This window comes from Sus scrofa, chromosome 4, assembly GCF_054392235.1.
Source record: "Sus scrofa isolate SSC_HxYL_T2T_F1_AM1 chromosome 4, Sscrofa_HxYL_maternal_Yorkshire_Landrace_v2.0, whole genome shotgun sequence".
Classification (NCBI taxonomy): Eukaryota; Metazoa; Chordata; class Mammalia; order Artiodactyla; family Suidae; genus Sus; species Sus scrofa.
Genome location: NC_139386.1, coordinates 16,680,811 through 16,701,245, shown reverse-complemented (window position 1 = coordinate 16,701,245; position 20,435 = coordinate 16,680,811). Strand labels below are relative to the sequence as shown.

General features: G+C 47.6%; 1 protein-coding gene across 4 annotated transcripts in view; it reads right to left on the bottom strand.

Moving 5' to 3' along the window:
• Positions 1-20,435, bottom strand: part of LOC110260230 (uncharacterized) — a 229,119-nt gene that overhangs the window by 195,603 nt on the left and 13,081 nt on the right. The window contains exons 1-6 of one of the 4 annotated variants that reach the window (XM_085021773.1): positions 15,760-15,852; positions 15,585-15,657; positions 13,455-13,491; positions 10,679-10,813; positions 10,297-10,398; positions 8,713-8,972 (exon numbers count right to left, since the gene is read on the bottom strand). In XM_085021773.1, the coding sequence (XP_084877899.1) occupies positions 8,713-8,972; positions 10,297-10,398; positions 10,679-10,740 (424 nt within the window). In that variant the 5' untranslated portion in view covers positions 10,741-10,813; positions 13,455-13,491; positions 15,585-15,657; positions 15,760-15,852. Of the gene's footprint in view, positions 1-8,712; positions 8,973-10,296; positions 10,399-10,678; positions 10,814-13,454; positions 13,492-15,584; positions 15,658-15,759; positions 15,853-20,435 lie in introns of those variants that run through there. The other 3 variants (XR_014843407.1, XM_085021774.1, XR_014843408.1) reach the window with 3 other exon arrangements.

Sequence of the window (20,435 nt, the reverse complement as noted above, 5' to 3'; positions counted from 1 at the left end):
TGTACCATTACAAGCACTTAAAATAGGGTGTCAGCTTCATGAGTGACTGACCAGTAGAGTCATACAGGGGCTGGCACTCAGAAGGCCCCAAACTTGGGATCTCAGGCTCTGCAGTTAGCATCTTGAAATTCTCAAATTTCCCCTATGGGCTTTGTGTTTTGCAAGTGAAGCTGGAAGGGAGGATGGAGCCTTGGGGGCCTAGAGCCCCAGCTCACCCCCAAGTCCCACCTCCAGCCACCTCCCTGTTTCCCAGGGGAGGACTCTCAGCCCCACAGGCTGGGATCCCCCTTCCTTGTCCCCTCCTGAGTCCAGACCTGGAGGAGGTCAGGGTGGGCAGCATGCAGGGCAGAGTGCTAGAGTCTAAATCCCAGAGTTCCCGTCATGGCTCAGTGGTTAACAAATCCGACTAGGAACCAGGAGGTTATGGGTTCAATCCCTGGCCTTGCTCAGTGGGTTAAGGATCTGGCATTGCCGTGAGCTGTGGTGTAGTTCAAAGATGTAGCTTGGATCCCTCGTTGCTGTGGCTCTAGCATAGGCCAGCAGCTACAGCTCTGATTGGACGCCTGGGAACCTCCATATGCCACAGGAGCAGCCCTAAAAAAGGCAAAAAGACCAAAAAAAAAGAATCTAAATCCTTCTCCTGCATTAGCCAACTCTTGGATCTTGGGCATATTATTTAAGCTCTCTAAGCCTCCACTTCCTCATTTGAAACATGACAGTTAACAACAATACCTGCTTGAGCACCCACTGCGGCTCAATGGGTTAAGAACCCAACTAGAATCCGTGAGGGTGTGGGTTCGATCCCTGGTCTCACTTAGTGGGTTAAGGATCCAGCATTGCCAAAAGCTGTGGTGTAATTCACAGACGCGGCTCGGACCCCATGTTGCTGTGGCTGTGGTGTAGGCCAGGAGCTGCAGCTCCAATTCGACCCCTAGCCTGGGAACTTCTGTATGCCACGGGTACAGCCCTAAAAAGAAAAAAAAAAAGAAAAAAGCAATACCTGCTTCATGGAATTATTGTCTAAACATTAAATGTGAAAACCCTTGTGGAGCAGTTAGCCTTATGCCTGGCACAGAGCCGCAGCTCAATAAATGGCAGGTGTTACCGTCCTACAACCAGCTGTGAGCTGGCCTTGTGATCCAGGTCACAGGTGAGAAACTGAGGCCCAGGAAGACGAAGTTCTGCACCCTGGAGATCCCCGGGCAGGAGAGCCCAGAAGCAAACTGACAGCTGCTGCCGGATTCCAAAACCCAGTTGACCACTGCCACTCTCATGGGTGAGGGCCTCTTTTGATGGCTCGAGGTCCCACCCCAGACCTGCTTCTGCGGTTTTTAAAGCACAGCCCTCTGAACTTGGGATCTGACAGGACCTTTCAGCTCTCAAAATCCTGGCCGTGATCAAGGTAACCCTACCAGGTAGCAACCGTGACCACCATTGTGTCTGAGCCCCAAGAGACCACTCATGTCTGTTTAACTTCCCTTCCACGGAGCCTCATGCCGTGCCAGGCCCAGACAGGAGCTTAACAAGCTCCTTTGATGAAAATCTATGTGGCTGATAAAGCTACTCTGTACCTACCTAATATTTGATGGCGACACTGAGCGATAGGAGGTGAGCAACAAGAATAACATAGTAAAAGTTCAATTGAAATGAAAAGCAAAGGGGAGACAGTGGACAAGGCAGGCCAGGCAGCAACTCAATGTTTGAAACCAAGGCTTTGATGCTTTGGAGACAGAATCCAGGAAAATTGCTGCACCCCTCCCGGCCCCCATAGATGGCTGGAGGGCTTTCCAATCCTGCCTTGTGGCCACGCGTGGGGGCCTCCAATTTCTAATCTCGCAGGTTGGGGGCAGGGGGTGTGTGAGTCAGCCCTCAGCCCCAGAGCTGGCACGACCCTGGGCCCTGCGTGGAGTCCAGACCTGTCTCTGACACATGGGGAAGAGCGGAGACAGGAGTGGGTGTTTGCTGACAAGCAGCTTCATGGGAAAGCTTGCCTCGGCATTTCTCAGTGCTGAATCAGGGAGAAGAGCTGGGCAGAGTGCCTGCGGGGTTCAACTGAGAGAGAGGGAGAGAGAAAACAGAGCCTGAGGTGGGACAGCCAGCACTACACAGAGCAGTGGTAGCAACAGCAGAATCAGCTGCAGCAGAAAGCCTCCTGGGTGCTTTCTCCTGCTCTCTGCTTTCTCGGACCACAGCCCTAGGAGGTAAGGAAACTCCCCAGGGAACTATTATTCTGGGGTTAAGAAAGATCAAGAGCTACACAGCTAACTAGTGGCTAGAATGGAATTCAAGCTCAAGTCTAACCAAAGAAGAATCGCAGCCACCTCTAACTCCTTGCCTGCCCCTCCTCTGGGAAATTGCCTCACCCTGCCCTGGCCTTGGTCCCCGCCAAAGGTGAGGAAAAGCCAGCTGTGGACAGCAGCAGCTACCTCTCAGACAGGCTGGCCCCCACTCCAAGACCCCGGGTGGATCTTGCTCAGCCCTGCGTGGGGCGGTCCTACACCTGCCCTTCCAGATGGAGAGAGAACCACCTAGGCGTTCCCATCCCTCCCTGACTGTGTCATCCGGAGCAGCAGGGTCCAATAAAAATAGAACCCCAGGTACATCATGTAATTACAACTTACTAGTAATCCCATGTTTAAAAGGAAAAAGCTGAAATCAATGTTCCATTTAACCCAGCTATCCAAAAGAGATTGTGTCAATATATAATTAACATGAATATTATCAAGATAGTGGATGTTCTTTTCGTGGTGCCAAGTCTTTGAAATCCAGACGCACTTTATCCTGGATCGACACCTCCATGAGGACGAGCCTAAGCACGTGTGGCTGGTGGCTACTGTATTTATGGGGCGGGTAGCGAGGATACCAAAATATCCAAATGAATACAACCTCGCTCTACATGATAAAAAGGATTTTTTCCCTTGTCATTGATTTTTTAATGTAAGGTTCTATGAATTTTAACACACAAGTAGATTCACGTGACACCCACCGTAATCAGGATCCATCACCCCCAAAAGAACACCTTGACGCCATCTCTTTACTGTCACACCCTCCGCCCTCCCCTCATTTTTGCACAAATAGAATCACACAATATGTAACCTTTTGATGCTGGCTCCTTTTACTCAGCATCATGCCTTTGAGAGGCATCCAAGTTTGTCGTGTGCATCCATAGCGCATTGCTATTTATCACTGAGTTTTATTACAATGTACGGATGTACCAGGGTGTGCGTATCCATTCAACTGCTGAGGGACATGTGAGTTGTTTCCGGTTTGGGATGATTGATTAGAGCTGCCATTAATACATGTACAGGAATTGGGTGGATAGAACCCAATTTTTTTGTAATACTCTTAACAATGTCTTTCACAGAGTAAAAATTTTTAATTTTGATGATTTCCAATTTATCGATTTTTTTTATGAATTATGCTTTTGTTGTCACTTGTAAGAACTCTTGTGCCTAATTCCAGTTATGGAGCTTTTCTTGTATTAAGTTTTTGAACACTAAATATTATATGTTTAATACCCAAAGGGTTGTAACTGTCCAAAGAAACCCAGCTGTAGGTTTTAGTTGTAAAAATCCATTGTCATATGTATTCATTCATTCATCCACTTCACAGATAGTTAGTCAGTGGAAAGTCATCACTAGTAAAACAAGGATAATTGCAATTTGGTCCACAATAGCCGCTGACACTAATTGAGGGTCTGGGTCCCGAGGCCTTATAAATATTATCTGTACTCTCCAACCTGGTATTACTACCCTCATTTTATAGGAGAGGAACCTGAAACTTAGAAACGTTAAGCAGTTTTCCAGTGACACAAGCAGAAATGAGTAGAGTTAGGGTCGGATTAACTCCAAAGCCCTTACATAGGGGAAGTTCTTTGGACTCTAGCAACAGGAAACTGTTCGACCCACCTAAGCGGTGAAAAAATAGAGATGAGGTTCACAGATATTTCATAGAACCAACCATATCTTGGATGGAAAAAAAGTCAAAAAATAGAGATGTTAACTTCCAGAGACCCCCTTGGATGAACCATCTTCAACTATTTTCAGCCCTTGTGTGTGTCCTCGAGAATCAAGTTCCCTGGAGCAATCATCTGATTGACCTGCCGTGGGTCATGCGACCATCTTTTCACCAAGGAATGATGGGACACCCTGATGGACAGCCCCACCAAGACTATGTCCAATGAGGGGTAGAGTCTCCTGTCCTTGTTGAAAGGAATATCAAGGGGTGCTACTGGAGGGAAATTGAAAGAATGGACCCTGAGAAGGTGAAAAACCACAGATGCCCATCAATGAATGCAGTGACTTCCCAAACTTTTGACCATGATCCATGTTAAGAAACATATTTCACCAACATGTAACTATAATCACGTACAACAAATGAAATGTTTGCGTAACAGTTGGTGCTCTTCCAATGTGCACTCTTGATAGGTCGTGTTCACTTCATTTTTAAAAAAGGGATATTTAACTCTCTTATGGGTCAGAACCTGCAGATCGGAAAGAACTGCACTTAACTGTGGTTTCTTTCCTCTTCCTATCTGGAAGGACTCCAGAAGGAAAGACGTGTAAAACAGCGAAGGCATGAAGTGCTGAGCTCCACAACGTATCCACAGAGAATATTAGCCTATCCATCTCCCAAGATGGATGTGTGAACAGAGGTGTAAAACCCTCATGAATAAGAAAAGGCTGACCGAAGATCCACGCGTTCCCACGGAAACAGACCCTGAGACAAAGATGAGGGTTCAAGTAGCTTATTTGAGAAGGGATCCCAGGCAGGACAGGAAGGGAGGGGGGAAGCACCACGGGGAAGGGAAGAAAGCCAGCAAAGCATTCACGATGAGGGTGGTGTCGCCTTGGGCACCTGGGATGCAGTCACACAGGAGACCTTCTGAGAAACTATACAGAACATGCTTCAGGACTGCCCCATCGAAGGGCAAGGAAGCTGGCCTGTTCATCCACCAATGGCCATCCTTCCAGGGGGAGGTGTTCCCAAAGCCTTTAATTTCCCAAGACATCCAGCCTGCCTCCTGATGAGAACCAAGCTCCCATGGCCATGACCAGAGAACACTTTCAGGCAGAGATGCTGGAAGCTGTGGGCTCCAGGGGAAGGGTCCAGGTGGGTCCAGAGGGTAGAGTTTGACGGTCTCCTGCCATATGTGACCAGAAGGGAGGAACAGCCCAGGAGGCCATTTTCAGCCATAAACATCTGCCTTCCTTCCCAGGCCACACTCCACATTCAGGCACACCCTAATGGTCCAATCTCCCAATTTCTAAACTCACCAAGTTCGTCTGGTTGCCAAGTTTCCTGCTTCGGCGTCACTGAATGAAGACAGGAAATCTGCCCAAGCAGCCCACCAGTCCCACCTGGCCCCTCGGATTCTCAGCCGGTGTCCCAGAGTATGTCTCATTTTCAGCCAACGGTCTCTGCCACAACATTTCAGGAAAGCTTCATCCACGATTCCCCTCCCCTTTGTACCAGAAGAGAATATGGCTCTGCTCCTGTGAGGGTGTCAGTGAAAACAAATATCCAGGACCCACAGGAGGGCTCCTGCACACAAACCTCAATTCATCACTGGCTATTCATCAGATTAAAACACAGAAGAGAGCTTGACTTGGGGAGTCAGGGTCAATGGGACGGGAATAGAAGCAGCCTTGAGCAGAGGGTAGCAAACTCTTCATCAGCAATGAGGGGGGGGAGGGGTCTCATCTCAGCTGCACATCACAAGAGGAGCTGTTAAAGAGGACCAATTCCTGGAGTTCCTGGAAACGAATCTGACTAGTATCCATGAGGACGTAGGTTCGATCCCTGGCCTTGCTCAGTGGGTTATGGGTCTGGTGTTGCTGTGAGCTGTGGGTGTGGGTTGCAGACATGGCTTGGATCCTGGCGTTGCTGTGACTGGGGTGTAAGCCGGCAGCTACAGCTCTTGATTTGATCCCTAGCTTGGGAACCTCCGGATGCCAAGGGTACAGCCCTAAAAATATAAATGAAGAGTACCAATGCCCAGCAGGGGTGGGGCAGAGCCCAGGTGCTGGAATATTTTTAAAACTCTGCTGATTCTAATGTGCAGGAAGTATAAGATGGATCAGAAATAACATTTATTGCGGACAGTTTGTTTTTTTTGCGATAATTGCTGTGTCTCATCTAACTCTCAACAATGCTCTAAGTTTCATACTACTGCACGGGTCTCGGAGGGGAGAAAACTGAGGCTGAGGAAAATCAAGCAACTTGCCTGAGCTCCCATTGCTGAGAGCACAATGACCACAATCGCCATCCAAGACTGAATCCACGACTCTCTACTCTACCACTCTAACCCCGAGGAAAATTATAATAAAACTGATGGTAAAAGGAAGGGCCCCCCCAAAAAAAAATTGAAATCAAGAGTGTCACTGGATTGGAAAAAACTACAATGGAATATAAGAAAGGGAATGTGTGGTGTGTGTGGTGTGTGTGTGTGTGTGTGTGTGTGTGTGTGTGTGACTGGTCACTTTGCTGTACAGCAGAAATTGGCACATTATAAACCAGCTATATTCTAATAAAAAACATTTTGGAAGTTTCTTTCATGGCTCAGCGGTTAACGAGCCCAACTAGGATGCATGAGGGGCTGAGTTTGATCCCTGGCCTTGCTCAGTGGGTTAAGGATCCAGCATTGCTGTCAGCCGTGGTGTAGGTCACAGATGTGGCTTGGATCCTGCATTGCTATGGCTGTGGTCTAGGCCAGCAGCCGCAGTTCTGATTTGACCCCTAGCCTGGGAACTTCCATATGCCACGAATGCAGCCCCAAAAAGCAAAAAAAATTGAAAAAAGCATGTCACTGGATAAATGAAGACTGGCCTAGCTAGGGCAGTGGGAAGGACTCTGGCAGCAGCAAGGAGCCCTGGACATCTGAGGCTGTTCACAGCACCAAGAAAAATGAGGCAAAGCTACCAAAGGGGAGCAGAGTACCAGCCAACCCTGCCCTGTATCGAGGTTCCCTGAGGCCAGCCCAGCTCTCGAGAAGGTCTTGCCCTGACAGTGAGCTCCATGGGCCATTTTCCCTTCAGACCCCAAACTGTGACTTGGGACGTCACAGCCCACCAGCTCCTGTTGGGGAGCCTCTCAGCACGACTGATCGCCTTCCTCCTCTCCCTGGCCTCCAGGCTCATGATATTCAGCCAAGAGAATCAACCAACACCACGGCAACCATCCTTTCCTCATTCTGCCTCTGATTTCTGTATTCTCTGCATCTGCTTGGCTCTCCAAGCTCAGCAGCCCATCTGGTTGAAGGGATACCCTGCTGTTTACAGCCTCCTCCGGGACTGCTCAAAGATAGGAGAAACCCTATCCATTTCTACTCCATGTGTTGGCTCCATGAAACTGAATTTTATTTAAACATCACATTTGGGGAAGGAAAAAGAACGTCGGCCTTTGCTTCTTTGATAAGCATTTTTTCAGCAACAAGAAGATGTCTAATCCTTTAAAGCCATCCTCAAAAGAAAAAATTAAAAACTAAAATCTCCCAAGAACACTGAGCTTCCAAAATCCAAGAGCATCTTTCAGCAAATGTTGGAAAGGGGGAAAGCTGTAAAGGCCCCTAGAGATCATCTCTTAGAAGGGAAAGCTGGGGAGTTCCCGTCGTGGCGCAGTAGAAACAAATCCGACTAGGAACCATGAGGTTGCAGGTTCGATCCCTGGCCTCGCTCAGTGGGTTAAGGATCTGGCATTGCCAGGACCTGTGGTGTAGGTTGCAGAACCGTCTTGGATCCTGCGTTGCAGTGGCTGTGGCTCAGGCCAGCAGCGGTAGCTCTGATTCAGCCCCTAGCCTGGGACCCTCCATATGCCGAGGGTGCAGCCCTAAAAAAAGAAGAAGAAGCAGGGAAAGCTGAAGGCCCAAGTTGCTGGGGGGTGGGGAGGTGACCTGCTCAATACCATGGCAACCCGAGTGCTTTGACCTCTTGTTCCCAGATGTGTTTTACTGGGCAAGTTGGTGAAAGACAGAAGGGCAGCAAGCAGAAGGTGGCGAACCATGTTGAGAATGGTACACATTTCGCCATCATGTGTGTATGTACGCACATGCCTGAAATGTGTGTACAGAAAGTAGGGTTGGCGCCAAGTAAAACAGTGGCTTTCAAACCTGCAGGCTTAGCCCCAACTGGGAAGAAAACAAAGTGATCCTTACTATTTACCAAGCCATCCCTCCCAAGTTGACGAAGCCCAGGGCTACCATATTGCACAACTCCAGGAGGCCCAACTCACCCTGTACCTAGAAAAGCAGAAGAGTTCAGAGCTCAGATATTAGCTATTAGTTTCATTGCTCTGCATCAACAGCAGGGCCCGAGGCATTCCTTGATAACGACAGGATTCATGCAAAACAAACAGAACCCAAGAACCACCCCTAGGAAAGCTAGTTTTCAAGGTTCAAAAGAATGAGTCTATAAAAGCAAACTAATCACAAAAGATGGCCAAGAGAGGAGCTGACTTAAGCACTCACAAGGGAGGTAGCCATTGTTCTCGGGGCTTCAAGCCTGTGTAAATCCTCACAACAGCCCTATCACCTAGGCCCTATGACGCATCTCCCATTTTACAGATGAGAAAACTGAGAGGTAATCAAGTAACTTACAAGCCACATAGCCGGGAAGTGCCGAGGGGATTCAGGGGCACCAATCTGGTTCTCAACACTGTGTGCTTCTGACTGTTTACAACCTCGCCTCTTTTGTAAGAGCAGTTGATCAAAGTTACCTGCCGGTGAGAGCCGTGGGGGCAAGTGAAGCCTGCTCCATTGCCCTGGCATCACTGCAGGTGTCCTGCAGGAGGTAATCTTGCTCCGACATTGCAGGGAGGCAACGGAGACTGCCGCAGCTCTGCTCCGGGAGATCCTCGAAGGAGCAGTGACGTCATCAGGGAAGTCCAGGTCTGGACAAAAGTCCCAGCACCTCCGAGCATCACCATGGGAGCTCAGAGGGAGGCTCAGGGTCTCTCCGACCCTCAAGCCCATCCCTCTGTCATGGGTGTGGAGTGAAGAGAGAGAAAAAAAAAAATGCTTTTAAGCCCCACCCCCTCCTCCACAGGCCAACATCATATTCAGAGTAATTTAAGACCCCCTCCAGCTTTCCCAACCAAGAGAGGAGAGATGTTTTTCAATTCACCCACTCTGCAACCCTGAGCAATTTACGTCATGTCTCTGAGCCCTGGTTTCTTTCCTTTTTTTCTGGTCTTTTTAGGGCCACACCCACAGCATATGGAAGTTCCCATACTAGGGGTGGAATTGGAGCTGTAGCCACTGGCCTACACCACAGCCACAACAATGTGGGATCCGAGCCATGTCTGTGACCTACACCACAGCTCCCGGCAAAGCCAGATCCTTAACCCACTGAGCAAGGCTGGGGATTGAACCTGCATCCTCATGAATGCTAGTCAGATTGTTTCCTCGGAGCCACAATGGGAACTCCAAGATTGTGATTTTTAACCAGACTGGTTGGGAGAAGTTTCCCTGAGAAGGCCACATTTGATTAAAGGCCTGAAGGACATGTAGCAATTGCTATGTAAATTGCTCCACACAGGTATCTGAGGAAAGGGCAACCCAGACAGAGAGCAGCCGATGTGGATCTCCATGCTGGGGGGTTCCCAGATGTCTGAGGCAGGCCGTGGAGACCAGTCCGATTGGAGCAGAGAGAACAAGAGAAAGTACAGGTGAGTTTAGAGAGGAAACAATGGGGCATCAGGTCCTGCAGAGAATTCTAAGACTTTGTAAGATCTTCGGCTTGACTCTGAGGGAGGTGGGAGGTCTCGCCATCAGAGTGGCACAATCTGGTTTGCATATTTTTTTTTCTTTTTAGGGCCACACCTACGGCATTTGGAAGTACCCAGGCTAGGGTTCAAATCGGAGCTGCAGCTGCCAGCTGATGCCACAGCAACGCAGGATCCAAGCCGCATCTGTGACCTATGACAGAGCTTGCAGCAACACGGGAGCCTTAAAGCACTGAGCGAGGCCAGGGATCAAACTCACATCCTCAGGGATGCTAGTTGGGTTCATTACCACTGAGCTACGATGGGAACTCCAGAGCCTTGGTTTCTTCTCTAGCTACCTACTGTATACACATGTGTGAGAACTGAATTGAGATGAATGGTGCAAGGGCTTAGCACGATGCTGGCCACCTGGCAGGAGACCAATACACGAACCAATAAATATACAGTTTCCTTCTGCCCTTTGGGGATAAAAAGAACAGTTAGTTTCCTAACCAATGTTCATATTCATCTTTACCAATAGACTCCTGATTTCAGTCAAGGCTCCAGTATGCCCAGAAAAAAAAAAAAAAAAATCACCTTTCCAGATTCCTTTGTGGGTCAAAGGGGCCGTATTTTGGTTCTGGCAAAGAAGATGTAAGCAGACTAGTTGAAGAGGCTTCTAGGACATCTGTTGCTTCCCTAAAAACAAGGGCCACAAACTCAGCCAACATTTCCCTTTGACCTTTGACCTTTGCCATTCCCTCTTCTTCCTTCTGAAGGTGAGGCAGCCCCCTTGCCTTGATAGGGACAAAAACCATAGGCTTATCCTAGGAATAGAGAGAAGGGGCCCAGGTTCTAAATAGCACCTGCTGGTCACCACCTCTAGACTCCCTGACTCTTGACTTGTTGGGTTAGAAAAATAAGCCCCTATCATATTTTCCATTATTTGTACCCGAACACATTCCTAACTGGTATTTACCAATTCCAGTTTGATGTGTTGAAATAAAGTACAGAGATGCTGGACTGTTCGTCCAAGGTCATATCATGAATTGATTGGTGGCAAATCCAGGTCTGTTGAGCATCTGAGTCTTCAATTCCCAATCTCCAAACAGTCCTAATCAATCATATTCCCACAAAAATTATGTTTATGTCAAAAATCTGAATCACTGTTAAAAAATATTTATATGGAAGCGAGTTTTGCCATGGATGAGAAGCTCCCTTCTGGAAACGTTAAGTAGCTGATTTGGAAAAAAAGAAAAACACCTGGATTGCATTTAATCTGCGCAAGTGGGCTTTTTGGTCTTGGGACAAATCACACATGAAGCTCAGAAGAGAATCCCCGATCTGCCCACACAAGGAAACACCTTTGAACACCACGTTGTGAAATCAACCAAGCAGAGCTGCCTGCCCGGATATCCATCCTGGAGAAGATAGTGAATTCACAGAAGCAATGCCTTTGAACCGCTAATAAATATTTTATAACCTGATCACTTACGAAGTCAGGATGTTGCAAAGCACTCCTGTAGAAACATAATCTTTGCATGGCAAAAGTGTTTGAGCTTATCATCTGCCTTGGGATTGTTACGATTTAATGAAAACTATTTGCCGGACTCAAACAATGCATTCCTAAATAAATGCGTTTAAGAAAACCCTATTCAAACGCTCTTGCAGAGAATTTGTATCTGCAGGGTGTGAGATGGATCAGAATCTCTGGAACTTCAGGATCCCTGGAAGAGAAAGGCCGACTCCTTTCCTTAAGATGAGATGTGTCCTTGGAACTGTTAAGGTAGATGGAGGTAGAATTGCTTAGAGCTAATCTCGCTCCCAAGCCGTGGACTCTGAGGGGCATGGCTTCACAGTGATGCTTCCAGTGGCCTTGCCGTGCTCACATCACTGTCCCCCAGTGTGTCCAGGGTAAAAACACATGACCCAAATCGCGCCAAATTCTCTCTCATGGAAAATCAGGGTGTAAACAAAAAGACATCGTGATGGGAAATCTTTAGAACTGAGTCATGTGGCTGGCAGCAAACTAGAAAGTGAGCCCACGAACTTCTGCCTCCGAGGTCCCAGGGGCCTGTCTATTCTTGCCCTTTCTAATGTCATCAGATTCTGTGAGCTATCCTAGCACTTTCCTAAGAAAGACTTCATCTTAAACTTGGCGACACAGGATCGGTTTCTGTTGCTTAAAAACAAAAGTCTCTTAGCGAATACACTTGACACTATTTCCATTGGAAGGGTCAAAGACTCCGAAAGCCTAGTTCCTTCCCACCTTCAAGCAGAAATAATCTTGGGTAAATAAAGGGTGACAAGGAATAAGTGACATTGTCCGTTATTGTCTCCAGGCCCCCAAAGAAAGTGGTTTCTGCATTCAGCCCTCACCCTCTGCACCGGAACCCATCTTCCCCAGGTTCTTTCTTCCACCTGTTGGGGTGGCAGCTGTGTGGCAAGCAGTCCAGGGCATGGGCTTTATAGCAGGACCTGGGTTGGAATCCTGAAGCTGCTGCTTCTGGCTGTGTGACTCAGCACATTGTCCATGCCTCAGTGGCCCCATCCAGAAATGGGAGGAACACACAGAGCTTACCCACGAATTGTGAGGATTGTGTTAACCTAGATGAAGGGCTCAGAACAGCCCCCTCCCCCCATCCCTAACCGCTCCAACTTCCTCCTCCTACAGGTATACCAGCCTACTTTTCAAAAACATAGGCTCTTTCCTGCCCAAGAGTCTTTGGGGGCCTTTGAACATTTTGTTCTTCCCACCTGGGTCCCACCCCACCTGAACCCATTCCCCATACGCACCCAGTGATATAGCACTAAAATGGCCCTGGTCCCCATCCCTCCCCCTCCCTCTATCGACACTCACCATTTGCTCTGTGATTTCACTGCACACCCCCCCCCCATCAGGAGTCTATACACCCTGTCCCTTGATTCTGGGCTAGAGATGGACCTGCTTTGGCCAGTGGAGTTTTAGTACAAGTGACATTGTACCAGTTTTGAGCCTGGGTCTCAAGAGAGTTTGGATATTTCTCCTCTCTCTCTCTCTCAGACCCCTCCCAGGCACAAGCTCAGACCAGCCTGCTGGATGCTGAGACACACATGGACCAGTCTCCATCATCATCCCAGCCCACAACCAACCAATCCCTCAAAACAGAGCCCCCAAGCTGACCAGCATGTGACCACAGATGCAGGATGCTCTTCCGGGACCCGATGAGACCAGAAGAACCACCCAGCAGAACCCAGCCCAAATTGCCAACTCAGCACATTTAAAAGCAAAGTAAGGGATCCCTCACGACATCCGAGTATTAATATCCACATGTCTGTGTGGAGGATTGATAGTATTTGTGCAGAATTTTGCCAGCCATTCATGCAAAGAATTTTTTGATCAAACGATAAAGACAAATTTGGAATTCTTACTTTGTCTATTAATGTGTAGTTCAATCAACTATCTTCAAATTCGTAGTAATAGGAGGGATATTATAATTTAAAAGTAAAAATAAAGGAAGTACTTAGACCTAAAACCAAACAAAACTAAGTAATTGTTGGCTCAAGCCACTAAATCGAGGAGTGATTTGCCACACTGAAAAAAAAAAAATAACTGGCACATACCCTCTCTAAGCTTCAGATTCCTCAATGATATGATGGAAATAATAAAAATAGGAATAATAAAAGCCGATCTCCTAAAATAAGTGTGAAGACTACATGAGATACTACTCCTAAAACACCTGTGCTACATTATTTCATAATTGTTAACTACATACCTGGTGATGATACTGGAGTTTTCACTTTGCCTCTCATCTGTAAATGCAGGAATAAAGATATCTAATGAACAGGATTGTTGTGAAGAATTGAGAACATGTGTGTAATGTGCTTAGCACCGTTGCCGGCACAGAACATCAATAAATGGCTATTACTGATGTGTTTTGTTCAATATTATCTCTGAGGATTCGCTCACAATCCACCACCATCATCTCCTACCCTAACCCCTAGGCTTCAGTTTTCCTCCCCTTGATGATTAGACCTCAGTTCCCAGCCCTCAGCCTCACACTGGCGGACCCCCACAACCAGCACAGCCCCCATAGTAGGTGGAGGAGGCATCAGAACCCAGGTCAGGAAGGAGGTCACATTTCCTTCCTGGACTCCTTGAAGGTCAGCGCCCCCTGCGGACCTTCGCCACCAGGGGGCAGCCTCACCCTCCTGCCACGCAGAAAGCAGGACCGCCCTGTGGTTTCTCTTCTGTTTTTTGATCCCACCACCCACCCTGTCTGAGGGCCTAGGATTCGGGAAGCCCCAAATGGGTCCTGTGGTGTGTGAGCCACACCCACACTGTGATCGATCACCGGTCCACACTCCACGTTCCCTCCCAACTGGGGAGAGACCCCTCCCCCAACCAGCTTGCAGAGACACTGGTGGCGACGCTTCCCCAGCTCCGGGCAACCTCTCAACCTACGTGAGTGGTTTCATAATTCATGCCTGCCCATCAGTGGACAGATTTAGCCTGCTGCCTGCTGAGTCTGGAAATACTGAATATTAAAATATCCCAGACGCTCGCCCTTCTGACGCCCTCGCCTCTCAGATTCACAAGCAGTTGGTTGCACAAACAATGCCAGGGACACACACCAGGTTGTCAGTTGAGTAAATTTTGAGCGCTCCCACGTGTAACTTTCATGGAAACAGGGGAAGGCATATTCAGGACCACGGATTTGGGTGCATGACCTTGGACAAGTCCTGGTCCTCCTCTTCAGAGCCAGTGTATTTTCTCCTGCAGCACCTCACTGCAGAAGCTCTCCTGGGCCTTTTTGTAACACTATTGGCAAACCAGGGAAGCCAGAATCCTATTTGAAGGGTATCACTGAGCAATGTAAAGCAAAAGATCTGAAGAAACATTCTCCACCCACCTAGAACAGCCATAGAGAGTCTCCCAGGAATTAAAACTGACCAATATTTGAGGGTGCAGGAAGCAAAGAGAATATTTTATATTTGGTAAAGACAGGTGTGTGTGTGTGTGTGTGTGTGTGTGTGTGTGTCTCACACCCCCTTCCCAAAAGTCTAGCTGACTTGCCTCATGCACATCAAAGACTACCAAGTATTTCCAACCTTTGATGTTGAAATTTTAAAACTTCTACTAAAAGAATTTCTAGGCTGATACACACACCTCTGCTATTATCCAGTAATGACCAGTGGCAAAAGTGGGTTTGGGATTCCAGGGAAGGAGGCTGGGAATAGAGAAAGAGATTTCTCCTTCTGTCCTGACAGTTTCATTCTTTCCTCCACTAGGAATCTGGGGAGTCCCTACAGCAGGCTCCCAGCACCGAGCAGAATAGGAAGGAGCTGAAGTTGCCTCCCAGTGTGCGTGATCTACTGAAGGAGGCAAGAAAGATGGGGGATGACGTCCAGGCGACCAAAAAAGCCTATGCTTAGATAACTTGGCATCACAACCTTAGTAGGCAACAGCAGAGGGTCTGAAATTCCTTTGCAACACATTCGGGGGAAAGGCAGCCCAGGCTGGAGTGTGTTGTACAAGGAAGAGCCAGGCCAGCAGACCTGGATTCAAGTTCTGGTTGTGCCATTCACAATGGGGACCTCGGATGATGTATGGATTCCTTTTGGATCCTCAGTTTCTTCATCTGTGAGATGGGAGTAACCATAACCACTTCAGAGGCTTGCCCTGAGGATTCATCAGGCTTCCTTTTAGGGACGGTCCCCACCAGTGCTTTGTTTGGAAGTGTATCTGGGACTTAACGAGACTCTCGGCTTGAAGATGATTTAATTACAGCTGATGGATAAATTGCTTGTTGGATCAGTAAACAGACTAAGTATGATGACTAGTTACACCCAGGGGGCTCTGTCAGGGGATGACTAGTTACACCCAGGGGGCTCTGTCCACACACCTCCCTCACTGAGAAGGTCAAAACATTCTCTTTTCAGAGATGCCCGGCCAGGAATCCAGGAATATTCATTGGCCTGGAATGAGAAACCAAATGAGAATTGAGACTAAGCATTGCTCCCCACACACGCCACATAGCAGAGACACGCACACACACACACACACCCCTCAACACAAACCTTCTCCGCTTCTCTCCCCAGCCTCAGAGAGCTCTGAAAGGTGGTCACGCCTAAACCCCTCAGCAGCTGGCACAAGTCTTCTCAGCGGCAACTCTACAGCAGGGTCAAGGCCAGAAACAAGTGGAGATGAAAAGAGAAAGACTCTTTCTGGAAGATGAATCGACATTGCAAACCAAAAGCCTTAAGCAGTGTGTGTGCATGTGTGTGTATAGAGTAAGGGGGATTCATGTGCAAGGATGCTTGGCTGAATCTGGGGAAAGATTCTGGAAGGATATCCAGCAGAGCTTAGGAGAAATGGAGTAGAAACGCTTGGAAAGGAGTTCTCGTCATGGCTCAGTGGTTAAGGAACCCGACTAGCATTTATGAGGACGCGGGTTCAATTCCTGGCCTCACTCAGTGGGTTAAGGATCTGGTATTGCCGAGAGCTGTGGTGTAAGTTGCAGGAGTGGCTCGGATCCCGCGTGGCTCTGGCATAGGCCGGCTCTGGCATAGGCCGGCAGTGGCAGCTCCGATTAGACCCCTAGCCTGGGAACCTCCGTATGCTGCAGGTGTGGCCCTAGAAAGACCAAAAAAAAAGAAAAAAAGAAATGCTTGGAAAGGCAGAAGGAATGAGGAGGTATCACCATATCATTTGTGCATGTTTATCATCTGTTGCTTCTCTTATTTTAAAACAATTTCCCTTTCTTCCAAACTTTTTATTGCATAACCTTTTTGACTCACCAAGTTCACTACAGGAATGTAAACTAAAGATATAATTAAGTGCATGCACAAAGACAACTAAAAGAATGCTCTTGAAAGCTTTGCTTTTATAAGGATAAAAATTGGAGTTCCCGTCGTTGCGCAGTGGAAACGAATCCGACTAGGAACCGTGAGGTTGAGGGTTCTATCCTTGGCCTCGCTCAGTGGGTTAAGGATCCGATGTTGCTGTGAGCTGTGGTGTAGTTTGCAGACGCCGCTTGGATCCCTCATTGCTTCTAGTTTTTTGCTTTTTAAATAACATTAAAATGAACCATGCCATACATTATCGTTTTCCCTTCATTTCGAATAATTTTTAAGGATGAATTCCCAGAAATGGGATTTATGGAGTAAAAGCTATAAGGGCCTCTTTTGGTACTTAAGACATAATCCCGAAATGCTCTCCAAAAGGGCTGCAGTGCCCTCACCACCACTAGCCATTCATGAGGGTACCAACCTCATTAGTTTACATTTTTACTAATTTAATTGCATCCAAAAAACCCCTATGACATTAGTGTAATTATTCTCTTTGATAATAGAGAAAGCTGAATACGGTCCCATGTTTACTTGCTAAGTATATTCTCTTACGTGACCTGATTTTTTCTGTATTTGTCCATTTCCCTCCCCTGAAGCAGAGCTAATTACGTCTTCTTTCATCTTTTCTTCATACCTAGTTCTTTCCTCTACTCTCGGACACACCAGAGTTGCAGTTCTTGGCTCACATATGAGCTCTAGAGGGGAAGGGCTATGTCTTCCTCCTGGAACTGCCCTGTCGGTAGCCACTGGTTACATGTGGCCACTGAGCCCTTAAACAGCAACAGCTAAAACAAAGGACCTCAGGTGGGATCGTGTAACTGAAAGGGAGTCATGAGACCCACTCACTCATCTCTGAGCCCGTTTCCCCATGTCCTTGCAGCCTCCTCTCTCCAGGTCCTGATCAATTCAAACACGCATGACTCCACCACCTGCATCTGTCACAACTGCCCACCCCTCACCGCCCACCAAGCAGAGCCTTCCAAGGTTTCCCCCGTTGTCTGAATTCTAGAAAAAGCTTTGCCTAGAGCACTTGGGGGCGGGGGGCAAATGGAGCCAGAGAAGGCTTATTTATAGATCAGGACAGTCTGTGGGCTGCTCAGCAAACCCGGCTCATCTATAGGAGGAACAGCCAGTTGCTGAAAGGATCAACCCAGGGGAGCTGCCCAGCTCGTTTGCCAGCCAGCCCAGGCCCATCCCCACCCACTGAGGGGGCAAGGCAAGTGGCAGGATCAAGGCAGATCAAGTCACAGTCGCTTCCTAATTGGTTTTCCTGCCACCTCTCCCATCGCTATCCCTTCTCCTCTCTGCCACACAGGTCCGAGCATGTCATTTCTGTGCTGAAAAGTACCCCATCCTGGGTGGGGGGAGTGGGATGGGCTGGGAGCTTGGGGTTAGTAGATGCAAAGTACTAAGTTTAGAATGGATAAGCACTGAGGTCCTGCTGTACAGCCCAGGGGCCCGTATCCAATCTCTTGAGGAAGACCATGACGGAAGATCATATAAGGAAAAGAAGGTCACCGGGTCACTTTGCTGTATAGCAGAGATTCATACAACATTGTAAATCAACTATGCTTTAATAAAAATAAACAATTCTGTTTTAAATAATGGGGAAAAAAAGTATCCCATCCTGGAGCTCCCTGGTAGTTCAGTGGGTTAAGAATCCAGCGTTGCAGATGATAGTGTACAACTATAAATGTAATAAAATTCATTGAGTAATAAAAAAAAATTTCATCAAAAAAAAAAATTCATCATTGTCACTGCTGTGGCACAGGTTTTAATCCCTGGCCTCAGAACTTCCATATGCTGCAGGTGTAGCCAAACACACAGACAAACCAAAAAAACCAAGATAACAACAAACATGCATGACTGAACAATTGTTTTTCCTATTGTGCAAGATGAACCAGTACGATTTTTTAAAAAGTTTCCCATTGGATAGCTCCACGCCCTAAGTTCCTAAGCAGGTAATGAAGTCCTTCACAGCCTGGCCACAGCCAAATGCTTCCATCTCCTTTCTTTTTTTGACCTGGACCCTTCCAAACACATCCTATGCTCCCTCCATGCCCCTCTGCAAGCCTCCCTCACCCCAGCCTGCCTTTGCTCCTGCTCCTCCATCTGCCTGAGATGTCCCTCTCCCCGTCCACCTGGCGGACACCACACACTCCTTTAGGGGTCGGTTCAAAGGTCCCCTTTTCTGGGGAAACAGATTCTGGGGTCAGACTCTGAATCTCAGCTCTGCCGTTCCTGCCAGGCATCTAGGGTGAGTTCCCTGACCATCCTAAGCCTTGATTTCCTCATCCATCAAGGGGGATGATTATAGGAATTCCCATCGTGGCTCAGAGGTGAAGAACCCCGCTAGCATCCATGAGGACGCAGGTTCGATCCCTGGCCTCACTCCGTGGCTTAAGGATCCAGCGTTGCCATGGCTGTGGTGTAGGCCAGTGGCTACAGCTCCAATTCGACCTGTAGCCTGGGAATCTCCATATGCCACAGCTGCAGCCCTAAAAAGACCAAAAAACAAAAAACAAAAACAAAAGAGTGATGATTATAAATTGTGCCCACTTTATGGTATTGTGAAGCTCAAAGGGCCTAATGCGTGTGAAGAGCGTGCCCTGCTGCCTGGCACACAGTAAGTACATAGCAAGCAAGAACACTGTACTATAATCTTCACATTGTTATTACTTTTTCTAAATTGTATCACAAAACTGTACTTTTTATTGAATTATAATTCACCTACAATATCATATTAGTTTCAGGTTTACAACAGAGCGATTCGATATTTTTCTATATTTCAGAATGACACCACGGTAAGTCACCATCTGTCACCATACAAAATTATTACAATATTATTGATGATATTTCTTATACTGTACATTACATCCCTATGACTTATTTTATAACTTTGACTTTTTTTTTTCTTTTTAGGGCCACACCTGTGGCATATGGAAGTTCCCAGGCTAGGGGTCAAATCGGAGCTATAGCTGCCATCGTACACCACAGCCACAGCAATGTGGGATCTGAGCCACATCTGCAACCTACACCACTGCTCATGGCAACACGGGATCCTTAACCCACTGAGCGAAGCCATGGTTTGAACCCTCGTCCTCATGGATACTAACCAGATTCATTACCACTGAGCCAGGACAGGACTCCAATTGTTATCATTATTACTTTAATAACTACTGCTACTACTACCACTGCTTCCACTATGGGCTGAATGTTTGTATGCTCCCCAAATTGTTAAATCCTAAAACCCAGTGCAACGGTATGCGGAGATGGGGCCTTCAGGAATTGACCAGGTCATGAGGGTAGAACCCCGGGGAATAGGATTAATGCCTTTGGACAGGAGGCCAGTGAGAGATCCTGGTCCCTTTCACCATGTGAGCACACAGCCAGGAGGCACCATCTATGAGAAAATGGGCTTCACCAGACACCAAACCTGCCAACTCCCTGATTTTGGACTCCAAACCTCCAGACCTGGGAGAAATAGGTTCTTGTTGTTTACAAGCCACCCAGGCTGTGGTGTTCTGTTACAGCAGCCTGAACAGACAGAGACACCCAGAAAGAAGTCACCCTGCCTCCTGCATGTTCCCATGGGTCTTAGTTTGGGTTTCCTGGACTTGCTGTTCGTTCCCTCAAAGTCAGACTCTGAGATAAGGACTTGGGCACAAGGTGTTGCTTTGGGACGTGATCCCAGGAAGACAGATGAAGAAGTGAGCAAAGTGAGATGGCAGGGGGGCAGAGAGAAAAGACCGGTAAAGAGTGTGTTAAGGAGAGGAGAACTTGGGGGGGGGAATGGGTTGGGGGTTTGGGATGGAAATGTTGCAGGACTGGGTTGTGATGATAGTTATACAAATATAAATATAATAAAATCCACTGAGTGTTTTCTTTTTTTTTTTTTTTTTTAA